At 46.5% G+C, this 23,726-nt stretch overlaps 1 protein-coding gene across 1 annotated transcript in view; it reads left to right on the top strand.

Moving 5' to 3' along the window:
- The window catches only part of PAG6 (pregnancy-associated glycoprotein 6), a gene marked incomplete at its 5' end in the record, with an annotated part of 75,538 nt that continues 53,730 nt past the window's right edge, over positions 1,919-23,726 (top strand). The window contains 19 exon segments of the mRNA NM_001001536.2: positions 1,919-1,990; positions 3,369-3,394; positions 3,397-3,533; positions 4,847-4,955; positions 4,958-4,963; positions 5,054-5,154; positions 5,156-5,173; positions 6,294-6,356; positions 6,359-6,386; positions 6,389-6,434; positions 6,436-6,447; positions 6,449-6,456; positions 6,459-6,492; positions 7,406-7,409; positions 7,412-7,481; positions 7,484-7,520; positions 8,956-9,097; positions 9,183-9,267; positions 9,270-9,280. Of these exon segments, the coding sequence (NP_001001536.2) occupies positions 1,938-1,990; positions 3,369-3,394; positions 3,397-3,533; positions 4,847-4,955; positions 4,958-4,963; positions 5,054-5,154; positions 5,156-5,173; positions 6,294-6,356; positions 6,359-6,386; positions 6,389-6,434; positions 6,436-6,447; positions 6,449-6,456; positions 6,459-6,492; positions 7,406-7,409; positions 7,412-7,481; positions 7,484-7,520; positions 8,956-9,097; positions 9,183-9,267; positions 9,270-9,280 (990 nt within the window).

The raw sequence follows: 23,726 nt of genomic DNA, 5'->3' as shown, positions 1-23,726 counted from the left end.
TAGCCCTGTTCATCTCAAGCTGAGAAGAAGCTCAGAATGGTCTTTCTTATTTTTTTTGTTTTGTTTTGTTTTGTTCTGTTTTCTTCAATTGATAAGAACTTAAAAATTAATAATTTCACAATATCTTTGTTTTGACAAACTAAGTATTTCAAGGCATGGAGCCTACTGGGGAATTATAACAAGTTTCTGTTGTGGCTCACCAGGTTGAGAACCACACTAGTATCCATGAGGATGCCACTGTGATCCTGGGCCTTATTCCAATGGGTTAAGATCAGGTGTTGCCATGAACTGTGGCATAGGTAAAGGAAGAGGCTCAGATCTGGCAAGGCTGTAGCTGTGGTGTAAGCCTCAGGCTGCAACTCTGATTCCACCACTAGCCTGGGACATTCCACAGGATGCAGGTGCAGCCCTAAAAAACGGGGGGGGGCCCAGTCATTGCACAGTGGTTAACGAATCCGACTAGGAACCATGAGGTTGCGGGTTCGATCCCTGCCCTTGCTCAGTGTTTTAAGGATCTGGCATTGCCGTGAGCTGTGGTGTTGGTCAAAGACTGGGCTCGGATCCTGAGTTGCTATGGCTCTAATCTACAGCTCCAATTAGACCCCTAACCTGGAAACCTCCATTATGCCGAGGAGCAGCCCTAGAAAAAAGCAAAAAGACAAAGAAAGAAAGAAAGAAACAAAGAAACAAACAAAGAAACAAACAAAGAAACAAAGAAAGAAAAAACTGATTGACAGCAAATGGAATTCTATATTCTTTGGCTTATCTTCCCCACTGGTCTTTCTTGACAAATGGAAGAAAAGTCACATGGTTAAGATGCATTTAGTCTCTTATTCATTTGACCAATGTGGCTGGAACCTCCTCTCTGTCCCCTCTTGACTCCCACCCCCAGGCAAGAAAGAAAACCCTGCACAGCCTACAGGTTGAATCCAGCACACAGGTGCTTGAGGTTGGGATCACATGTTTCTTTGGGGAAAAAATGAGAGGGAGAAAAAATTAGTAGCTAACATTTGAAAAACAGGGGATTTCACATAAATATCCAGACTTCTGATTCTCTGGAAAACGTAGCCAACCATCCTGCTTTACAGCATGGCAGCCACTGGTTGGAGCTGAGTAGGGGCTGCCACAGCCAGGATGCCCATCCAACCAGGCCATTCATTGACTTTGCATCCTGGGCCATGCGTTTCTGAGAACTGCCCTAGACGGCCAGTCCCTGAGACAAGGACTGCCTGTGTCTTACTCAACTTTGATTCCTGGCATCTAACCTGGACCTAGGCGCACAGGGTCCTCCATTAATGGAGTGTTGGATGAATAAAACATGTTTTGGATGCATGTGTCCCACTTCTTCCAATATTAAAATTGTGCCATAATAATTCCCTCTAGCCTAGGACTTGGAAGACAATGGCACCCCAGTGTCATGATCTGTGCCTATGGGTCCCTACCTAAAGCCACTTGTATGTCAGGAGGCGGCCTTAAGTCTTCACTTTGCCATTTGAACTCTTTTCCTCCTCAAAATCTCTGCTACAACAGAGGACAGAAAGGCACACCTCACAAAGTGGCTGCCAAGACCACACAAAACTATGAAATGCCAAGCATGGCCCCCAGCACTTATTTTTATCACATTGTTAGCAGTGTTTCATCTCCAATGTCACAGTGTCTCTCAATTCTTTGTTAATCCCCCCACTTTGATTTCGTTGTGCAGCTAAGCCCCAAGGAAGAGATAGAAGTAGAATCTCTGTATTCTGAGAATTTTCTAAGTCCACCCCCAAGGATATCAATGGAGGCTAAGATCTTATCAGGAGGTCTATTCTTATCAGTCCAATGGTGGCCGAGAGGGACGATACAGGCATGTCAGAGCATATATAACTAGGAGTTTCCCACCACCACTGCATGCTCAGAACTCCCTCTTTCCTGAGTACCTGGACCCAGAAAGAAGCATGAAGTGGCTTGTGATCCTTGGGCTGGTGGCCCTCTCAGACTGCTTAGTCATGTAAGTACGGGGACTAGAACTGACAACATCTCTCTCTATGGAAGGTTTCTTGTCGCCCTGGCATCCTCTTATTCCTCCACACACTGGGGTTAGAAGGGAATGCCATCATTCCTGACAGTCTTAAACCTCAGCTCTCACTGACTGATAAGTACTTTGCATGGGAACCATGGGGCCCAAGGGTCTTGGGAAGGGCTGCGGGATTGCACAACTCTGGGGCACCAGTCCCATCACAACCCAAGTGAAAATGGCACGCCTTGGATTTGTTCCGTGCACATCCCAGGCAACTGTCAGCGTGATCCTGTGGAAAGCATTTCTCCTGCATTTGCTCCTAGGTCTTCTCTCGGCTCTCTCTCCATTTCTGTGTCGATGTGTTTCTAGTGCTTCACCTGTGGATCTCTCTTCTTTCTCTCCATCTCTTTGGCTGACTCTACCCATGAAGAACACTCGGAGGTTTTGTTCATTTTCCTTTCAATTCTGATTCTTCCCCATTCACTAGCCTCTTTTTATGTGGTGGTGTGTGTGTGTGTGTCTTTTCGTCTTTTGCCATTTCTTGGGCTGCTCCCGTGGGCATATGGAGGTTCCCAGGCTGGGGTCTAATCGGGCTGTAGCCACCAGCCTACACCAGAGCCACAGCAACGCGGGATCCGAGCCGTGTCTGCGACCTACACCACAGCTCATGGCAATGGCCGGATCATTAACCCACTGAGCAAGGGCAGGATCGAACCCGCAACCACAATGGTTCCTAGTCGGATTTGTTACCACTGCGCCACGATGGGAACTCCCGCTAGCCTCTTAATTGGCACAATTTATTCCCCATCTCCTGGCTCCATCTCTCATCCTTTCTTCGGCTTGAGCCCTGGAGAAAGATCAGGAGGCCTACTGCTAGGCCTTTTGACCTCTAACAAGCAGTATGACCACAGCCAAGTCACAGACTCCCTGTCCTGCATTTCAAAGTCCTTCTCTCTAAAAAGAGGATCACGATCCCCCTTGCTCCTCCCAGAGCTACTGTGAGGCAGATACTCTTGGATGACAATAGCGATGGGATCGGCTACCATGGTGGAGACTTCCCACACACAAAGGCACATGACTTCCATCCTCTTCCTTAACAGCCAGAACATTCTATGTAGGGGGCGGGGGCTATTGCATTCAACCTGGTGCCACTGGAGGCTCCAAGGGCTCCCATGGCTTTTGCAACATTACAGGAAAGAACCTGTATTCAAACCTAGGCCCTTGCCATGGTCTTTGCAGGATGACACTCCTCATAACAATGCTTGGAAAAATACAGCGTCGGTACAATGGAGGGTGACAGTCCTTCTACAACATGGGACAGCTGTTGGCTATCTCTTGTTTTTTTCCTTTTCCCAATGCACCGTGAAAGGATCCCTCTCACGAAGGTCAAGTCCGTCGAGAAAGCCTCAGAGAAAAAGGCTTGCTGAAAAATTTCCTCAAGGAACATCCTTACAACATGATCCAGAATCTCCTGAGCAAGAATTCTTCCCATGTCCAGAAATTCTCTTATCAGCCGCTGAGGAACTACCTGGATGTGAGTTGAAAGGGGAGGAAGGCTCCACAGCGCCCCCTGGTGCTCTGGTCAAGCCTGGGGTTCCCCAGGAGGGGCCAGGAGGGATGTTGGGGCTGGGGCCCCTTCAGGAAGCAGAACCACAGGGGGATCTGGCGCCTCACACCCAGAGGAGAAGGCACTCCCACCTCAACTCTTGGTCTGAGGTGACTGGGCCCAGAGATGACCCGTGGCACTGAACCTCCACTTCTGTGCCAGGGAGTTGTCATTGGCACGTGGAGCTTTTGGGGTTTTTTGGTGGCTAGGGCCAGCACCAAAGCATATGGAAGTTCCCAGGCTAGGAGTTGAATTAGAGCTGCAACAACCAGCCTACACCACAGCCAGGCATTTCAAGCCACGTCTGCTACTACACCACAGCCCAGGGCAATACCATTTCTTCAACCCACTGAGTGGGGCTAGGGATCCAACCCAATCCTCACAGATCCTAGGGGGGTTCATCATGGCTGAGCCACCGCTGGAACTCCCAAGATTCTTCTTCTTGAACTAAAGGAACCACTTAGTTACAGATGAAGAGTGAATCATGTCTAATTAAACAATAAAGCCAACTGCAAAGCAACTTTGAAGCCACAGACTGTGAAGTCCTTCCAGCCCACGTAGACCTAAAAGTTTATGAGTAAAAGTTATTGAGCTCCTAGAGTGGTGATGCTGTAGAAATCTAATACTATATTGTTATGGCTACTGATTTCTTTCTTTTTTTTTTTTTTTGTCTTTTTTGCCTTTTGAGGGCTACACTGCAGCATATGGAAGTTCCTAGGCTAGTGGTTATGTCAGAGCTACAGCTGACAGCCTATGCCACAGCCACAGGGATGGGGGATGCAAGCTGTGTCTAAGACCCACACTGCAGCTCATGGCAATGCCAGATCCTTAAACCACTGAATGACGCCAGGGATCAAACCTGTGCCCTCATGGACACCACTCAGGTTCCTAACTGCTGAGCAACTACGGGATGGCTACTGATTTTGAAAAAAGATCTTATCTCTTCGTCAAGAACACATAGCCCAGCCTGAGACACAGACAAAGAATAATGAATGTCACATAAAGGGCCAACTGCGTGCTGTTGACAGGACAAGGATTGAGTGTGGGCAAAGGAAAGAGAAGGACGTGTCAGGATGGGCCTTGAGGGGACACTGGAGAGCTGCTCCAATGAGGCACTGGTCTGAGCACAGGCTATGAGGTGGGGCCGTGCACAAGGGACCTCAAGGTTGGTGGCACTTCCCAAAACCAAGGTGACCAGGGCAGTCAGTTCTGCCCTGACCACCCCTCCCCGCTCCCTATAGATGGTCTACGTGGGCAACATCAGCATCGGCACACCCCCGCAGCAGTTCAGCGTCGTCTTTGACACCGGCTCATCAGACCTCTGGGTGCCCTCCATCTACTGCAAAAGCAAGCCTGTGGTGAGTGCCCTCCCCACCCACCTTGTGCTGCCCCGACCCCCCTTCTCGGACCTTGGCAAGCTCACAGATACGCATCTCCTCTATCTGCAGTTACACACAGGTCCTTCAACCCTTCCCACTCCAGCACCTTCCATGACCGGGGCAAATCCATCAAGTTGGAATACGGCTCTGGGAAGATGTCAGGATTTCTTTGGCCAAGACACCGTTCGGGTAATGTGGATACCACAAGCTCAGGCAGGCTGGCCCTGGAGGGACTGTTGCTTCCCAGACAGACACAGATCCCTGGGGAGGAAGTACATCTGCTGACACACAAACTCTCAGAAATGCTGACCCAGAGAAATGTCTGCGTGTGGATTTGCTGCTCAGGTGTCACTTTGCTGGCAGCACTGGGTGGGGGAGTAAAACACACACACATTTCTGTTCCCCCACTAGGCCTGGCACTGGGCCAGGCACTTCCACTTGATCATGGTTTAGTCCTGCAGCCCCTCCCCCCTGCAGCAGGTACTGTCATTACCTCCTTTGTACAGATTAGGGAACTGAGGTGCAGAGAACAAGGGCCTTGGCCAAGGTCACCCACCCATCTGGTAAGCGGTGAAGCTGGGCTGCCAGTCAGAACTGAGCTGTTGTGGGCCTTGGGAGAGAGAAATAAAACTGATCTGGGGACCCTGGGGAGCAGCCCAGGGCTTCAGGCACTCAGGCAGGGGAGGCAGGGGGCCAAAGATGTGGGAGCAACCTGCTAAGTGCATTCTTACTCTAGGCGGTCTTGGAGTATCTAATTAAAAACTCAGGCCGGCCTCCTCATAAGGGCCTGGGTATTCTCTTTCTCTTCCTCTTTCCTCTCTCTCTCTCTCACACACACACACTGCATGTTTCTCAGGCGGAATTCATAAGAACCTTGAAGTTACCTTTTATAATGGGCATCTGTCTTACTGTGTGGATGCAGAATCCCACAATGCATTGCAACAAACTCATCCCTTTCTGCCATCAGATCCCAGGGATCCAAAGGAAAGGCTACCCTGCCCTCTACTCATTCTCCTCAGGTGGGAACCATGTGGTCCTGCCTTGAGCCTCTCTCCCCCCAGGACAAGGGCATAAGGCCAGTCTACTAACTGGAGATAGCATTTGCAGAAGGAGCCGCTGTGGGTGAAATCCAGAGCCCAGCTACAATTGAACTGGATCCCTGTCCTACCTTGGCCTATGGTCAACTCCGAGGCCCAGGCCAGGCCTTAGTTTCCTGCAAGATGATGGCATCTCTGGTGCCCCTCCATCCTAGCAAAGTCCCAGGCCTGCTTCCCAAATATTTCATGTGGAAACACCCCTTCTCCCACAGATCGGCCAACTCACAAGCACGGGCCAGGCATTTTGGCTGAGCAAGGAGGAGACCGGTAAGGCTTTGAACATGCCATCTTCGATGGCATCCTGGGCTGGCCTATCCCAGCATCGCCATCAAAGGGACCACCACCGTCATTGAATAACCTAAAGAAAGCAAGACCAATTTCTGAGCCTGTCTTTGCCTTCTACCTGAGCAGGTAAGTCTGAGCTGCCACAAACCCTGTCTCACATCAGCTCTAAGAGGGTTTAAGTTGCATGAAAAATTCTAGCGTACACAACCCAGAAGTTTTCTGAGAGATAGTTTAGACTAGGGTAACACACTCGCTAACGTAAGGCCACAATTGGTCCACTCAACTGGTTACTATCAATACACTTTTATTGGAACACAACCATGCTCCTGGGCCAAGGGCAGCACTTGGTCCAGAGAGGTGGAGGGAAGAGGAGAGCAGTGGAGGGGTCAGGATTCAGGGTGAGGGAAGAGAGAACGGGATTCGCTGACGGATTCGATAAGGAAGGGAGGACAGGGATGGGGGACTCTTTCTTCCTCACTCACATTTGACCAGGAGCCCCAGGACCAGCTAGAGCACTGGCAGGGCCAGTGCAAAAGGAACATTTGGGACCCCTTGTGAAAAAGCTTGAGTTTCAGGACAGAGATGGAAGAGGCACGGGGCCCTGCTGAACGGGGGCCCATGGATGGCTCAGGTCACAGGCCCAGGAAACTGGCCCTGGGTGAGCCTGACCATGCCCTAGTGACCTCAGGTCCAGCTTTCCTGAAATTGACAGGCTGGCCCAGTGGAAGCCACAGCCCTCCAGGCTGGGTCCCCTGAGGGACCTCTCAGTAGGCTGATTGCAGGAAAGGACCAGGCCCTCCAGGAAGGGTGGGTGCTCAGAGCCTGGCCAGGTTGCCCAGGTTCAAACCTCTCTGGGCCACTCATTAGCTGATCAGGTACTCAACCCTCTGTGCCTCAATTTCTGCATCTGTAAAATGGGATCATAGCAGTGCCTGTGAGGGGTGGATAAGCACAGCCCTCAACCGCACCTGGTGTGTGGCCACGTTGAGAAAAGCCACCCATTACTCTACACTCAGCCCTCCTCTCCTCCTCTCCTCAGTGACAAGAGGAGGGCAGCGTGGTGATGTTTGGTGGCGTGGACAAGAAATACTACAAAGGAGACCTCAAGTGGGTGCCCTGACACAAACTAGCTACTGGCAGATCGCCTTGGACAGGTAAGCCCCTCCCTCTGAGGGCCACACTGAGGGATTCCCCACACATGCGCCCAGACACGGACTGGTTCACACCCCTGCATGTGCAGAGACACACCGTCTCACACACACACACACACACACACACAGATACACACACACATACACTCCACAGACAGATACACACATAGAAACATGTACAGAGACACACTATAGAAACACACACAGGCACACAGAGACACCAGATGAACAGACACAGACATACACAGACAGACCACAAACACATCTCAGAGGTTTATATTTACCCAGGCCTCCTGACCAGTCCTGACAAGGGCCAGTGATGCTTGGCAACCCGGGATGCTGCAGCTTCCGCTGTGGGAGGCAGACGGGGACCATGGGTTGAGGTCCCTAAAGGGTCCTGAAAGGAGGATCAGGGAGACTTCCACGAGCCTGAGCAGGCTGGTGCTAAGATGACCAACCGTCCTCGGCTACCCAGGCCCAAGCAGTGATTAGGGCACAGGGTCGCCAGTGGGAAAACAGGACACAATCCTGGACAAACTGGGAAAACGGGTCTCCTTAGGGAGAAGCTACCGCAAGTGCAGAGAGGTTGGCTACATTCCTGAGACTGGAAAGCACATCAGACAGAGAGACGCCTCCTGACCCTGACCCACCCAGCCCCATCCCAGGCACACAGGGAGACAGGGGATATGACAGAGGCCACCAGGGAGCTGGACCCAAGAGTGGCCTCAGAACAAGAGGCAGGAGTTGAGCCCCTCACACAAGAGCTTCCATGTCCCTTGGAGGCCCCTGGGCAATGTCGCTCATCGCCTGCCCGGGAGCCTCAGTGTCTGAGCCAGCCCAGGGGGCAGGGCTGGGACAAGCTCTCCCAGGGCACCCTGGGTCCCCCTCCCCACCACTCTAATGAGCATCTGCTGCCCCAGAGAACCTCCAACATTCAACAAACCATGGTGTGGATTTACTGTGTGCTGGGCCCGAGGATACCCCTTGTTCTTACAGACCTAGCATCTAGGAAGGTGGACATTCAGGAAACAAGTCCCACAAAGATGATATTACCACTTTGCTCCAGGCTAGACATGAAGAAGTGTGTACAGAGAATATCCAAGAGAAGAGCCTGATGTAGTCGGTGGGGGAAGAGGTAGAGGGGGAGAATTCCCTGAAATGTGACAATGAAGCTGCAACCCAGATATGAGAGAAATCAACCAAGGGGATGGGGCCTTCTAGACAGGGTGACCAGCATGTGCCAAGGCCCTGAGGCACAAATGAGCCCGGTGCATTCAGGAACTGAAAGGAAATCAAGGAAAGTGAAATGACCAGAGCAAAGGAAAACAGAGTGGGGACAAGAGCTGGAGGACTGTTCTGGAGACAGTCGTGGGTGGGGCGGTGGCAGCATGGGAGACTCAGCGTGACCCTGGTGCCCCCTTTGTCCACTGTCTCTCAGGATCACATGCAGAGGGAGAGTCATTGGTTGTCCCCGCGGCTGCCAGGCCATCGTGGATACCGGGACGTCGATGCTGCATGGCCCAAGTAAAGCGGTGGCCAAAATCCATTCTCTCATCAATGCCAAGCACTTTGAGAAGGAGGTGAAGTATCAGGCCACAGGGTCACTCTGGGGCTCTTCACAGGAAAGATCAGCTGAACCAACCACTCTCCCTCTTTCTCTAACAGTATGTCGTCCCGTGTAATGCCAGGAAGGCCTTGCCAGACATCGTCTTCACCATTAACAATGTCGACTACCCAGTGCCAGCTCAAGCCACATCCGAAAGGTCAGGGCCAACCATGGGGCTGGTTCTTAAATCTGCAATGTGTGGGACCAGTGCACTGCTGGATGCCTGGAGAAGGGGACCTCTAAAGGCCAAGATGCACCCCAGCAGTTCCCACCCCCACCACCCACCACTGACCACTCATCACCAAATGGCTGTGGCCAGGGTGGGGCCAGGGCCTCCCACAAAACCAGTCTCTTGAAGGCAAAGGGAAGACTAGGATCTGGATACGGAGGTTGGCAGCAGCAGGTGAGGGCTCAGGCTCACGGCTGTGTCTTTCCTTCTCCCAGAATGCTAATAATAACCGCTGCTACAGCACCTTTGAGGAATCATGGATACCTTGAACCAGAGGGAGATTTGGATCCTGGGTGATGTCTTCTTAAGGCTGTACTTCACTGTTTATGATGAAGGACAGAACAGGATTGGCCTGGCTCAGGCCACATAAATGCTGGGGCTGCTTCAAGCAACATCCAGGCCAACCCCCCAACACACATTCCCTCACACCCAGGCATTCCTCGCCAGGGAGGGCAGCTTGAACGGGTTCGGTGCTCTGAAAAGCCCTGTTCTCAGTAAAGAATAAAGGATTGCCTTTGCAATGGTGCTACTACCAACCAGCGCTCTCTCTCTGAGTCTCTCTGGGCGGTGCTTCATAATAGCGCAGGACTTGACGACCTAGTCTGAACCACAAGTGAGAGGAGCCCATCTCCACGAATTTTCCAAGGGAAGGGCAGACCTCTTGGAAAGATAGTGGAGATCGGGGATCCAGAATCAGCACAGATCCAAACATCTCAGACCTGGACCCAAGTCATCAGAAGCCATCAGCTCACGCTTCCTCTCCATTGCTCTTTCCCTCTTCCCATCTTTGACTCTCTTAGCCTCTCTCTTACCTTTCCTCCCTCAGGCTTCTAAACATACTGAAGGACTCCGCAGCTGCCTGCCCAAGGTTTTATATTCCAAAAGGCATCTAACCCCTTGGGAAACAAGCGCACAAAGATGCGGCGGTACCAGGGAGGGCTCTGATTGGTCCACCTGAGGTCATGTGTCCAACCCTGGACCAACCATCACGGAGGGGGTCGTGGGTACTCTGATTGGTTTAACTTGGTCACATGGCCCTGCCCTGCAGAGACCAGGATTGACAGGTTCTTCCAGAACCATTATTGGAGCTGGGGAGAAGTGGCCCCAAGTAAGTGCCAGAGGGATATTCTAGATTACAGAACAGTGTGTGACTATCCCAGAAACTGTGCCACATTCTCAGAGGGATGGTAAAGGTTAATAAAAATAGATGCTAGGAAGGCCGCCGTCGTGGCACAGTGGTTAACGAATCTGACTGGAACCATGAGGTTGCGGGTTTGGTCCCTGCGCTTGCTCAGTGGTTAACGATCTGGCGTTGCTGTGAGCTGTGGTGTAGGTTGCAGACGCGGCTCAGATCCTGCGTTGCTGTGGCTCTGGCGTAGGCGGTGGCTACAGCTCCGATTAGACCCCTAGCCTGGGAACCTCCATATGCCGGCGGAAGCGGCCCAAAAAATAGCAAAAAGACAAAAATAAAAAAATAGATGCTAGGCAGTGCCTATCCTTAAGGGGTTAAGGAACCGCCTTGTGGCTGGTGTCACTGCTGTGGCTCAGGTTCAATCCCTGGCCCCTGGATGTGCTACAAGACTGGCAAAAAAAAAAAAAAAATTCTATTCTTACCCTCTCAGAGGACCTTTGACAGTGGCCCTCTGCTCCAGAAGGGCTTTGGTTGACGCCCTGCAAACTTAGAATGTTCCCCTTATCCCCCACCCCCACCCCAGCCATCAGCTCTCTGCCACCCACTCCTGTACTATCCTTCCAGTCCCACTTCTGGGGTGACAGACACATGTGGTGCCCAAGCCATCCCCACTCCTTTGAGGCCCCAGCATGGCCCTCATCTTGGCCTCAAATACTGTTGGTGGGGCTGTGTAAAGGGGGGAACATGATGCACAAAGACATCAGCCTTTCAGAGCTTCCTCCAGAGGGCAGAGACACAAACCACCTGGTCCCAGCTGCCATGGTTGGCACGTTTGCAGACCCAGATAGTTGCCCAGGCTAGACAGAAGGAGTCAGAGCAAAGGGAGGTCCTGATGGAAGAAGGAACAGGGAGGAATAAATAAGATGGAAAACACACCCAACTCACCCAAAGTATCTGCACTTTCTTCGCTCAGGCAAGAAAATGTCAGCTACAGGACTGTCTCCTCCCTCATGTTTTCATTCAGTACAAATTTACCAAGCACTGAACTATGTGCCAGGTACTGTGGTGGATCCCAGAGATAGAGGGCTGGGTAGGAGCCCACCACCCAGGCGTGGAGACAGATAAACAGACCCCCAGTGGCAAGGGCCAGATGGAGAAAACGGCAGAGGTGTTGAGATACAACTGGGTTTTGGCTTAATGGAGACTCAAGCAAAGAGTTTGTGAGACTCGTTTTCCAAGTGGTCCTTGTGGAGCCATAAGCAATGCCTCTCCTGGTGAGAAACCACCAATAACAGTCGTAATAATCAGCCCCAGTTGATGACACGTGCAGTCTCCCTGTTTCCTCATGAGCCCCTGCAGGGCGTGATCCCCATGTACAGATGAGGGAAGTCTCCTCCATCTTCTGGTTCCAGTACCAGTGACAGGCACACAGTAGGTCCTCAATAATTCCATGTTGAATAAATGAATGGATGGATCCGTAAGTGCTTTCACTAGAACACACTGCTGCACCCATGCTGGGGATCATGTATGATGTCAGCATGGCTATTTTCCGTAATAGCAACCTGAAACGGCCAGGCTTTTCTCCCTAGATGAGCCTAAGGGAGGGGCTGAAGCAGGTGTCTGTTAATAAGCCTGCTATTCTTCAGTCTCTATTTTGGCAGCCTGTGCCACCAACATGGAGAAAAATCTGATTTTCAAAGAAAACATCTTTCCTACACTCCACCTTTATCCTCTACTAATTGCAGACCACAGAGTTGATACCTTCCGTGAGAGAAAAAGTAGGAAAAACAGGAAAAAGATAAATCTGGAGTTCCCATTGTGGCTCAGTGGAAACGAGCCCAAATAGTACCCATGAGGATGAAGTTTGACGCCTGGCCTCACTCTGTGGGTTAAGGATCCAGCATTGCCATGAGGTGTGGTGTGTGTTGCAGACGTGGCTTGGGCCTGAGTACCCGTGGCTGTGACATAGGCTAGCAGCTGCAGCTCTCATTCAACCCCTAGCCACGGGTCTCAGGTGCAGCCCTAAAAAGCAAGAAAAGAAAAGAAAGAAAAAAATTTTTAGAGATAGATCTTGAACGTTTCTTGTGAGTGTATAAATTGGTATAGTCTATTTGGAGATGATTTATCCCTAAAATAAGTATGGTTCTCTCCCAGAAATCTTGCTTCTAAGATTTATGCTAAAGCAATGATCACAAACAAATATTAATAAGCACCCACAAACATTAATAAGCAAGGATGCAATCCTCAGGGCCTCTTACAAAAGGGAAAATCTAGGACATCCCAAGCTCATTCAAGTATACACAGCGCAGATCAGCCATCGAGCAACTGCCTTAAAATGTGTTTGGGGAGGCTTCAGTGTTAGGAGATATTTTTCCAATACGACACTGAAGAAAAAGAACAGAATACAAAACAGCATGATCCCCAGGTTGCTAAGCACGTGGAAGACACTGCAGCATCCTGGCCAGGCAAGTACATCCTGGAGCTCTCCTGCCTGGGTGCACATCCCACCTCTGACACCTACAGGTCATGTGACCTTGATAAGTTCTTCTCTGGACAGCAGTTTCCTCTTCTGTAAATTTGGAATGAGGATAGATCCTCTCACATGGATCCTCAAGAAAAAGCACATTAAGTGACAATGAGATATCACCTCACACCTACTAGGTTGGTCATTATAAAAAACAAAAGATGACAAGTGTGGAGGAGGACATGGAACCCTGTGCTGGGGGGAATGGACAAGGATGCAGCTGCTGGCAAACAAAGGGAGGTTCCTCCAACACTTGAAAAGAGAATTGCTATTTAATCCAGCAATCCCACTTCTGGAATCCCACTTCTGGGTAGTTATTCCCCCAAATTAAAAGCAGGATCTCAAAGGGATATTGTACTGTCCTGTTCATTGCAACATTATTCACAATAGCCCAGATGTGGAAACAACTTAGATCCATTAACATTTGAATGGATGAAAGAAATATGATACAGACATACAATGGAATATCATTCAGCCTTAAAAAAGGAGGAACTCCTGCCATTTAAAAAAAAATAGTTAATTTAGAATGTTCTGTCAATTTCTACTGACAGGAAAATAACCAAGTTATACATTATATACATTCTCTTTTCATATTATCTTCCATCATGTCTATCATAAGTGATTGGAATTATGTTCTCTGTGCTATACAGCAGGATCTCGTTGCTCATCCATTCTAAATGTAATAGTTTGTATCTATAAACCGATACTTTTACTCCATCCCACTCCCTCCCCCTCCAACTTGGCAGCCACAAGTCTGTTCTCTAAGTCCCTCAGTTTTCTTTCCTTCTGAGAATAGGTTCGTTTTGCCACAATGCAGATTCCATGTATGAGATATCACATGATATTTTCCTCTCTTCTGAATTACTTCATTTAGTATGAGAACCTCTATCACATCCATGTTAACACAAAACGGCATTCTTTTGACTTTTGTTATGGCTGAGTAATATCCATGGTGTCTATGCACTACATCTTCTTAATCCAGTTCATCTGTCAATGGACATTTAGGTTGTTTCCATGCCTGGGCTATTGCAAAGAGTGCTGCAGTTTTTATCATAGGGTGCATGTAGCTTTTGGAATGAAAGTTTGGTCTGGATATATGCCCAGAGTCGGATTGCTTGATCATATGTCAGTTCCATACGTAGTTTTCTGAGGTACCTCCAAACTGTCTTCCAAAGGGTTGTACCAATGTACATTGCCACCAAGAGTGTAGGAGGGTTCCCTTGTCTCCACAGCCTCTCCAGCATATCTCATCTATGGACGTATTGATGATGGTCTTTCTGACAAGTGCGAGGGGTACCTCATGGTATTTGATTTGCATTTCTTTAATGACTAGTGATGTTGAGCATTTTTCAGGTGTCTGCTGGCCATCCATATGTCTTCCTAGGAGAAATGTCTCTTTAGGTCTTCTGCCCACTTTTCAATTGCATTCTTTGTGCTTTGCTGTTGAGTTGCAGGAGGTGTTTGTATACTTTGAGAGTAAACCCTTCTTGGTTGCATGGTTTCTAACTATTTTCTCCCATTCTATAGGTTGTCTTTTTGTGGTTTATGGTTTCTTTTGCTGTGCAAAAGCTTGTCCGTTTTAGTGGGTCCCTTTGGCTTCTTTTCGTTCCTATTTCTCTTGCCTTAGGGGACTGACCTAAGAAAACATTTGTGTGGTTGACGTCAGAGAATGTTTAGCCTAGTTCTCTTCTGGGAGTTCGATGGTGTCCTATCTTATGTTTAAGTCTGTAAGCCATGTTAGTTGACTTCTGTGTGTAGTGTGAGGGAGTGTTCTACTTTCATTGATTTACATGCAGGTGTCCAGCTTCGCCAGCACCGCTTGCTCAAGAGACTGTCTTTTTCCATTTTCTTTCTTGCTTCCGTTTTGAAGATTCATTGACTACAGTGGTCCATTTCTACTAGGTGTCTGGGCTTATTTCTGGGCTCCCTCTCTCTTCTGTTGCATTAGTCACTATGTCTGTTTTGTACCAGTACCACACTCTCTCGGTTACAGAATATTGTCTGAAGTCTGGGAGAGTTACGTCTCCTGCTTGGTTTTCTTCCTCACTACTGCCTTGGCAATTCAGCTCTTTTATGGTTCCATACACATGTTTGGTTGTTTGTTCCAGTGTGAGAAAAATGTCGTCAGTAATTTCATAGGGATCTCATGAACAACTGCGATGGCTTTGAGTGGATGTCATTTTAATAACATGAATGCTTCCAGTGCAAGAGCATGGGATATCTTCCCATTTCTTTGAATCCTCTTTAATTTACTTGATTAATGTCTTATATTCTCAGCATAGGAGACTTTCACCACCTTGGTCTGGTTTATTCTGAGGCATTTCATACTTTGTGGTGATTTCTAAAAGGTATACATTCTTGTTATTCTTTTTGTAATATTTCATTGTTCGTTAGTAGAAGGACAGCTGATTTCAGAATGTTAAGCTTGTATCCTGCTACTTTGCTGAATTCATTCATCAGTTCATGTAGCTTTTGGGTAGCGTCTTTAGGGTTTTCTTATACATAGTACTATGTCATCTGCATAGAGTTACAATTTTACCTCTTCCCTTCCCATTTGGATACCTTTTATTTCTTTGGTTTTTCTGATTGCTGTGGCTAGGACTTCCAATACCATGTTGAATGCGTTTCAACGCATTATATAAGTGGTGAGACTGGACGTCCTTGTCTTGTTTCAGACTTTAGCAGAAAGGCTTTCAGCTTTTCTCCATTGAGTAGTATATTGACGTGGGGTTTCCCATCAATGGCTTTTATTTGTTAAGGTATGTCCCTCTATAGGCATGTTGGTAACAATGTTAATCCTGAATGGATGTTTGTTGTGTCAAATGCCTTTTCTGCATCTTTGAGATGCTCATGTGGGCTCTGACTTTTCTTTGGTTAATGTGGTGTAGGCTGTTGATTGATTTGCATATGTTGAACCATCCTTGTGAACTTGGGATGAGTCCCATCAGTCGTGCTGGTATGGTCTTTTTTAAGTGGTCTTGGATTCAGCGGGCTAAAATTTTGTTGAGAATTTTGGAGTCTCTATTCTTCAAGATAGTGGCCTGTAAATTTTTTGATGGTATCTTTGTCTGGTTTTGCTATTAGGGCGATGCTGACTTCATAGAATGTTCTTGGGATTATTCCTTCTTCTCAATCTTTTGGAAAATTTAAGAAGGATGGAAATAAGTTCTTCTTGTAAATTTGGTAGAATTTGCCTGTGAAGCTATCTGGATCAGGACTGGTATGTAGGGAGTGTTTTTATTACAATATCTCATGTCATTTCTGTGATCAGTCTTTTCAAATGATCAATTTCTTCTCGATTCTGTTTTGGTGGCTGTATTCCTCTAGAAAGTGTCCTTTCTTCTAGATGGTCAAATTTCTTGGTAATAATATCTCATAAAATTCTCTTATTTTTTAATATCTACATATCCATTGATATTTCCTTTTTTCATTTCTTATTTTGCTTATCGTGTTGTCTCTCTCTTCTGGTGAGTCTGGCCAGAGTTTGGTCAATTGTGTTTACTTTTTAAAAAACCGCTCTTGGATTTATATTTTCTATCATTTTTGACTCTGTATTTCATTGATTCCTCCCTGACTTTATGACACCCTTCCTTCTGATGACTTTAGGTTTTCTTTGTTCTTCCTTTCGAATTCTTTTAGGTGGTAGCTTCGGTTGTTGATTTGACATTTCTCTTTTTTCAGGAAGGCCCGTATCACTATGAACTCCCCTCTGAGAACTGCTTTTGTGGCATCCCATGGATTAAATGACTGTGTTTTCATTGTCATTTGTCTCAAGGTCTTTTTTATATTTGCTTTTTGATTCCTTGTTGACCCATTGTTTTTTGTAGCATGTGTTAGTCTTATCAGGTTTTCTCATTCTTTCCGTGGTTGATTCTTCTTTTCATGTATCAGTTCATTAGTTCATCAGATTTGACAGATGTTCTGATTTCTAATTTCATACCATTGTGATCAGAGAAAGCTTGAAATAATTTCATAATCTTAAATTTGTTGAGCTTAGTTTTGGTTCAGTATCTGACAATCCTTGAGAAATGTTCCATGTGCACTTGAAAAGAATGTGTTATTCTGTTTTGAGATGTGACGCCCAAATATCAATTAAATCTAACTGTTAATTGCCTCATTTAGGACTCTGCTGCCTTGTTGAATTTCTTCTAGAAGATCTGTCCACTGAGAGAGCAGGGAGTTAAAATCTCCTACTGTTTTTGTATTCCCATCAAGTCTCCTCTTATGTCGTTAGTATTTGTTGTATGTATTTGGGTGCACCTATATTAGGGCATATATATTGACAAGTGTAATATGCTCTCTGAACTGATCCTCCTATCATTAAATAGTGTACTTCTTTGTCTTTCTGCTTTGTTTAAAGTCTGTTTGACTGATTGAATATTGCAATTCCCACATTCTTGCCATTCCATCTCATTGTCATGAAATATCTTTTCCCATCCCCTCACTTTCAACTTATATGTGTCCTTGCCTTAGGTGAGGCTATTGCAAGCAGCATAATGTAGCTCTTGTTTTCACATCCAGTCTGCCTCTCTATGTCTTTTGATTGGAGACATTCAGTCCATTGACAGTTAGGGAATTATTGATAAATCCTTTGCCACTGTGAACTTTGTTGTCCAGTAATTCATGTTTCTCCTTTATTCCTTTCCTTTTTTTTTTTTTTTTTTGGCTGGATGATTTCCTTTATTTTATGCCTGTTCTCTTCTTTTAGGTTTTGTGAATGAATTGTTTGGTTTTGCTTGTGGTTGCCCTGCTTTCCAAGTCGGTTGACCCCTTCCCTGATTTTAGCTGCACATAGGCTAAAATACATTCTAAACAAAAAGAGTCTAGACTTTCTGGCTTCCCTTCCCCACATTTTATGATTGTGATGTCCTTCTTTACATCTTCGTGTTTATCCTTTTGCTGATCCTCGTGTTTATCACGGCTTACAAACACCTTCCCCTCCTAGATCTGCACACGGCTTATAAGGATTACTTTCCTGTTGTGATTTCCTCCATCCTGAATCTGCTTACGTCTTTCCTTTTTAGAGGAGAGCTGCCAGTATTTCTTTGAGAATGGGTTTAGATTGCTATCCTCTTTTACTTTTTGTGTGTGGGAGAAATTCCTTATTTCTCCGTCTACTGTAAATGGTAATCTTGCTGGGTAGAGTACTCTAGGCTTAAATTTTTCCCATTTACAATTTGAATATATCTTGACACTCTCTTCTGGCCTGTAGTATCTTCGCAGAGAAATCAGCACATAACCTTATGGGGGGGTTCCCTTGTAATTAACTCCTAGATTTTTCCTCTTGCTGTCTTTGGAATCCTCCCTTATCTTTAACTTTTGCCATTTTTAGTATAGTATGTCTTGTGTGGGTTTGTTTGGGTTCAACTTGTTTGGGCCCTCTGTGCTTCCTGTATCTTGGTATCTGCTTCCTAAAGGATTGCAAAGGTTTCAGCCATGATTTCTTCAAATACATTTTCATCCACTTTTCTTTTTCTTCTCCTTCTGGAATCCCATAGATGTATTGATTGGCCTGCTTTATATTAGCCACAGATCTCTCTATTTGCTTTCATGTTTTTCATGTGGTTTCTGTCTGCTGTCCTGATTGGTGTTTCCATTATTCTACTTCCAAGTCACTTATTCATTCCTCTGCATTATTCTTCAGTCTTCAAACCTTAACTCAGCTTGAATCTCTCAAATATTTCTACTTTTTCTTCACTCTCCTATAGATTCTATACTCCATTCTAAACTAATCCACATACTGTTCATATCCATTCTTAATTTCTTCCTATCCACTCTTCATTCCTTCAAACTTTCACTGGTCTCCTTTTGAACTCAGTTTCTATTAGACTGCGGGGCCTGTTTCATGTTTGCTCTTTCAGGGGAATTTTCCTTTTTTCACTGGCAATTATTCGACTTTCTTCATTTGCTTTATTTTTCTTATGCCATGAGTTTAGGGAAAACAGATACTCAGTCTTGGAAGGCTATTTATTGGAACACCCTTTGTACTACTTTTTGGGGTGGGGGGAGGAGGTTGCTTTTGTTTCAGATGATGGCTGTCTCCTTCCTCACTGTGACTACTCTCCCCTTGATGGAGGGTGTGCTGATGTATGGTTGCAGCTTCCAGGGAGAGGAGGCAATGGGCAGGGCCCCTTAGCCAGTGCCTGGTTTCTGGGCCCTTGCAGTGCCAAAGACCCTCAGGGAGGTGGCCCAGGCTGCTCCTGGTAACCTGGGGCCTGGGAAGTGGCAGCTGACACTCAGGAAGTCTAGGAGAAGCTCCAGTTGTGCCCTCCTCTCACCACCCGTGAGGTATCTGGGGCCACAGGTGGTGCCGTTCACAATATCCTAGTGGTGGCAGGCCACCCACCCCCTCTTGACTCTGAGATGGCTCTGGTGGTTTGCCCCTCATGCCATACCCTGCTCAAGAGGCACCCCACCACGTGCAGCCTTTGCGACAGGTTCCACCACCACCACCCAAGAGACCATACCCACATGGGCAGAGGAAGATATTCCCATGGCTGTCCTGCCTCTCCTCCTCTTGCCCTCTCCAACAATGGTGCCTTGCTTTTCCTGGGGCCTACGGCTCTTCCCACATTCCCTAGGCTGTGGCCCCTGCTCCCCAGCCCATTCTTTCGTGGTCCCAGGGCTGCTTCCGGTGATCCTCCTTCCTTCCAGAGTGATGTTGGCTCCCCACATGTCCCTAATCCCTCAGGCTGCCTCCACACAGCCAATCCCAGTCCTCTCCCAAGAACTGACGTCTGAAGCCTGAGTCTCAGTGCCCAGCCCCCACCCAAGCATCTCAGGAGTGGTGTCCTGGGGCGGTGGTACCAAGGTCCATGCACCTCGCTCTCTGCTTTGCCCTCCTAGTCCCACTGCTGCACTTTCCTCTCAGCTGTTAAGGTCCCTCCCTCTCAGCTGATCCCCCATCAGTTAAGTGGCCCCCAAGCTCTTGAGTCCTTTCCTCTTTCACAGCTTCCCTCAGGAGTGCTGATCCCATTCTGATTCCTTTGTATTTTTTTTCATTTCCTCCCTCTCTCCCTCCTCTCCTTCGCTCTTTCTCTCATTTCCTTTTGTTCTACCCATACGCTTGGATGTGTCTTGCCCTTCTTGGAGGCTTAAGCTTTTCTTCCAGTGGTCAGTAGATGTTCTGTGCCATCGTTTCACATGCAGATGTTTTCTTCTGTGGTTGCTGGAGAAGGTGAGGGTCATGTCTTACCCCTCGGCCATCCTGATCCCTCCACCCAACTTTCGACAACAAAGGTGAACATTGAGGACATTGTGCTAAGGGAGATAAGCCAGTAACAACAGACAAATACAGTATGGTTCTACCTCCGTGAATTACCTAAAATAGACACACTCTGAGTTCCCTGGTGGCTTAGCATTTAAGGATTTGGTATGGAAACTGCTGTGGCTCTTTCCCCATTTTCCACATGCCTCGGGTGGAACAAAAAAAAAAGTCACACTCATAGAAGCAGAGAGTAAAATTGTGGTCGTCAGGGAGAGGATAAATGGAGGTCGCTATTCAACCATGATTGTAAGTCTCGGAGTTTGATGTAAGCAGTGAGGTCTGAGAGCTTGGCCTCTAGGAGACCTTGGCTCCGTTGAGTATCTAGATCCTGTGTAGTGTGGCCATAACAGCACAACATACATCCAACAACAGGTTTTGAAACCACAACACTTGGTTTCATTTTATACCACACTCACAGACAGCAAAACTAGCCTCCATTCACGGTATCAGCCACGAAATACGAAACAACTAGAGAAAACAGAGTTTTCTTTTCTCTTTCCCTTGGTGCTGTTGAGAAAGGATATTCACACTCTATCTGCACCCTAAAAGCATGCTCTGTGTTTCGTGTGTGTCTATGTTCATTAAGCGGCCAATAGCCCACAAGGAAGGCAGACTATAGTTGAGGGCCGAAGCGCTCGAGTACATCAGGGAGCAATCAGGTAGGTGCGTTGGTATGATTCTGCCACTACCCGTTAAAGTATGTGCATCTTACCCCAGCATCTCTCACTAGCGCTCACAAACCGCTTAATGACTGGCCATATCCATAGCCACATGCTACATTAGGCGTAGAGAATGCACTAGATACCTTAACTCATACCGCGACGTGATGGAACAAAGGTACCAGGGACCTGCACCAATACATCCGCCCTATTCTCTATTCTATGGATATCTCTACTGTCTGAATTCATTTTCCCCATCACCAACAGCCAATTACCTCATCTGGCACACGCTTTCTCATCAGAAGTGATGACGATATGTCTGTTTATGTCCACCCCAAGCTGTGGAAATCTGGGTGAAATTGAGACCAGAGCAGGCAATTATATAGAGACTAAACAAATGCACTAAAAAAACAAAGGTCAACAAGGAACAAAAGAATTAAAAAGTACTGAGACAATGACAATGAAACACAGCATTCCATCATGGGATGCCACAAAAGCAGTTTCAGAGGAAGTTCATATGATACGGCCTTCCTGAAAAAGGAAAATTCAATCAACAACCGAGCTACACTAAAGAATTCGAAAGGAAGAAAAGAAACCTAAGTCATCAGAAGAAGGGTGTCATAAAGATCAGGGAGAATCAATAAAATAGAGAATCACAAATGATAGAAAACTTGATAAAACCAAGAGCTGGTTTTTTGAAAAATAAACACAATTGACAAACTCTGGCCAGACTCACCAAGAAGAGAGAGACAACACGGGTAAACAAATAAGAAATGAAAAAAGGAAATATAATGGATATTGTAGATATGTACAAAATAGAGAATTTTATGAGAATTATATACCAGAATTTGACCATCTAGAAGAAATGGAGCACTTTCTAGAGGAATACAGCCCACAAAACAGAATCGAGAAGAAATTGATCATTTGAAAAGACTGATCACTAGAATGACATTGGATTTGTATAAAAACACTCCTACAAGCCACGTCCTGGACCAGATAGCCTCACAGGCAAATTCTACCAAATTTACAAGGAAGAACTTATTTCCATCCTTCTTAAACTTTTCCAAAAGATTGAAGAAGAAGGAATAATCCAAGAACATTCTATGAAGTCAGCATCGCCCTAATAGCAAAACCAGACAAAGATACCATCAAAAATTTACAGGCCACTATCTTTGAAGAATAGAGACTCCAAAATTCTCAACAAATTTTAGCCCGCTGAATCCAAGACCACTTAAAAAGACCATACAGCACGACTGATGGGACTCATCCAAGTTCACAAGGATGGTTCAACATATGCAAATCAATCAACAGCCTACACCACATTAACCAAAGAAAAGTCAGAGCCCACATGAGCATCTCAACAGATGCAGAAAAGGCATGTGACACAATCCAACATCCGTTCAGGATAAACATTGTTACCAACATGCCTATAGAGGGAACATACTTAACACAATAAAAGCCATTGATGGGAAACCACAGTCAATATACTACTCAATGGAGAAAAGCTGAAAGCCTTCTGCTAAAGTCTGAAACAAGACAAGGATGTCCAGTCTCACCACTTATATTCAGCGCATTCAACATGGTATTGGAAGTCCTAGCACAGCAATCAGAAAAACCAAAGAATAAAAGGTATCCAAATGGGAAGGGAAGAGGTAAAATTGTAACTCTATGCAGATGACATAGTACTATGTATAGAAAACCCTAAAGACGCTACCCAAAAACTACATGAACTGATGAATGAATTCAGCAAAGTAGCAGGATACAAGCTTAACATTCTGAAATCAGCTGTCCTTCTACATACGAACAATGAAATATTACAAAAAGAATAACAAGAATGTATACCTTTTAGAAATCACACCACAAAGTATGAAATGCCTCGGAATAAACCAGACCAAGGTGGTGAAAGTCTCCTATGCTGAGAACTATAAGACATTAATCAAGTAAATTAAAGAGGATCAAAGAAATGGGAAGATATCCCATGCTCTTGCACTGGAAGCATTCATGTTATTAAAAGGACATCCACTCAAAGCCATCGGCATTGTTCATGAGATCCCTACGAAATTACTGACGACATTTTTCTCACACCTGGAACAAACAATCCAAACATGTGTATGGAACCATAAAAGAGCCTGAATTGCCAAGGCAGTAGTGAGGAAGAAAACCAAGCAGGAGACGTAACTCTCCCAGACTTCAGACAATATTCTGTAACCGAGAGAGTGTGGTACTGGTACAAAACAGACATAGTGACTAATGCAACAGAAGAGAGAGGGAGCCCAGAAATAAGCCAGACACCTAGTAGAAATGGACCACTGTAGTCAATGAATCTTCAAAACGGAAGCAAGAATAGAAAATGGAAAAAGACAGTCTCTTGAGCAAGCGGTGCTGGCGAAGCTGGACACCTGCATGTAAATCAATGAAAGTAGAACACTCCCTCACACTACACACAGAAGTCAACTAACAATGGCTTACAGACTTAAACATAAGATAGGACACCATCGAACTCCCAGAAGAGAACATAGGCTAAACATTCTCTGACGTCAACCACACAAATGTTTTCTTAGGTCAGTCCCCTAAGGCAAGAGAAATAGGAACGAAAAGAAGCCAAAGGGACCCACTAAAACGGACAAGCTTTTGCACAGCAAAAGAAACCATAAAAACCACAAAAAGACAACCTATAGAATGGGAGAAAATAGTTAGAAACCATGCAACCAAGAAGGGTTTACTCTCAAAGTATACAAACACCTCCTGCAACTCAACAGCAAAAGCACAAAGAATGCAATTGAAAAGTGGGC

This window comes from Sus scrofa, chromosome 2 (assembly GCF_000003025.6).
Source record: "Sus scrofa isolate TJ Tabasco breed Duroc chromosome 2, Sscrofa11.1, whole genome shotgun sequence".
Classification (NCBI taxonomy): domain Eukaryota; kingdom Metazoa; phylum Chordata; class Mammalia; order Artiodactyla; family Suidae; genus Sus; species Sus scrofa.
The sequence above is the reverse complement of the archived record's forward strand: the minus strand, read 5'-3'. Positions and strand labels throughout refer to the sequence as shown.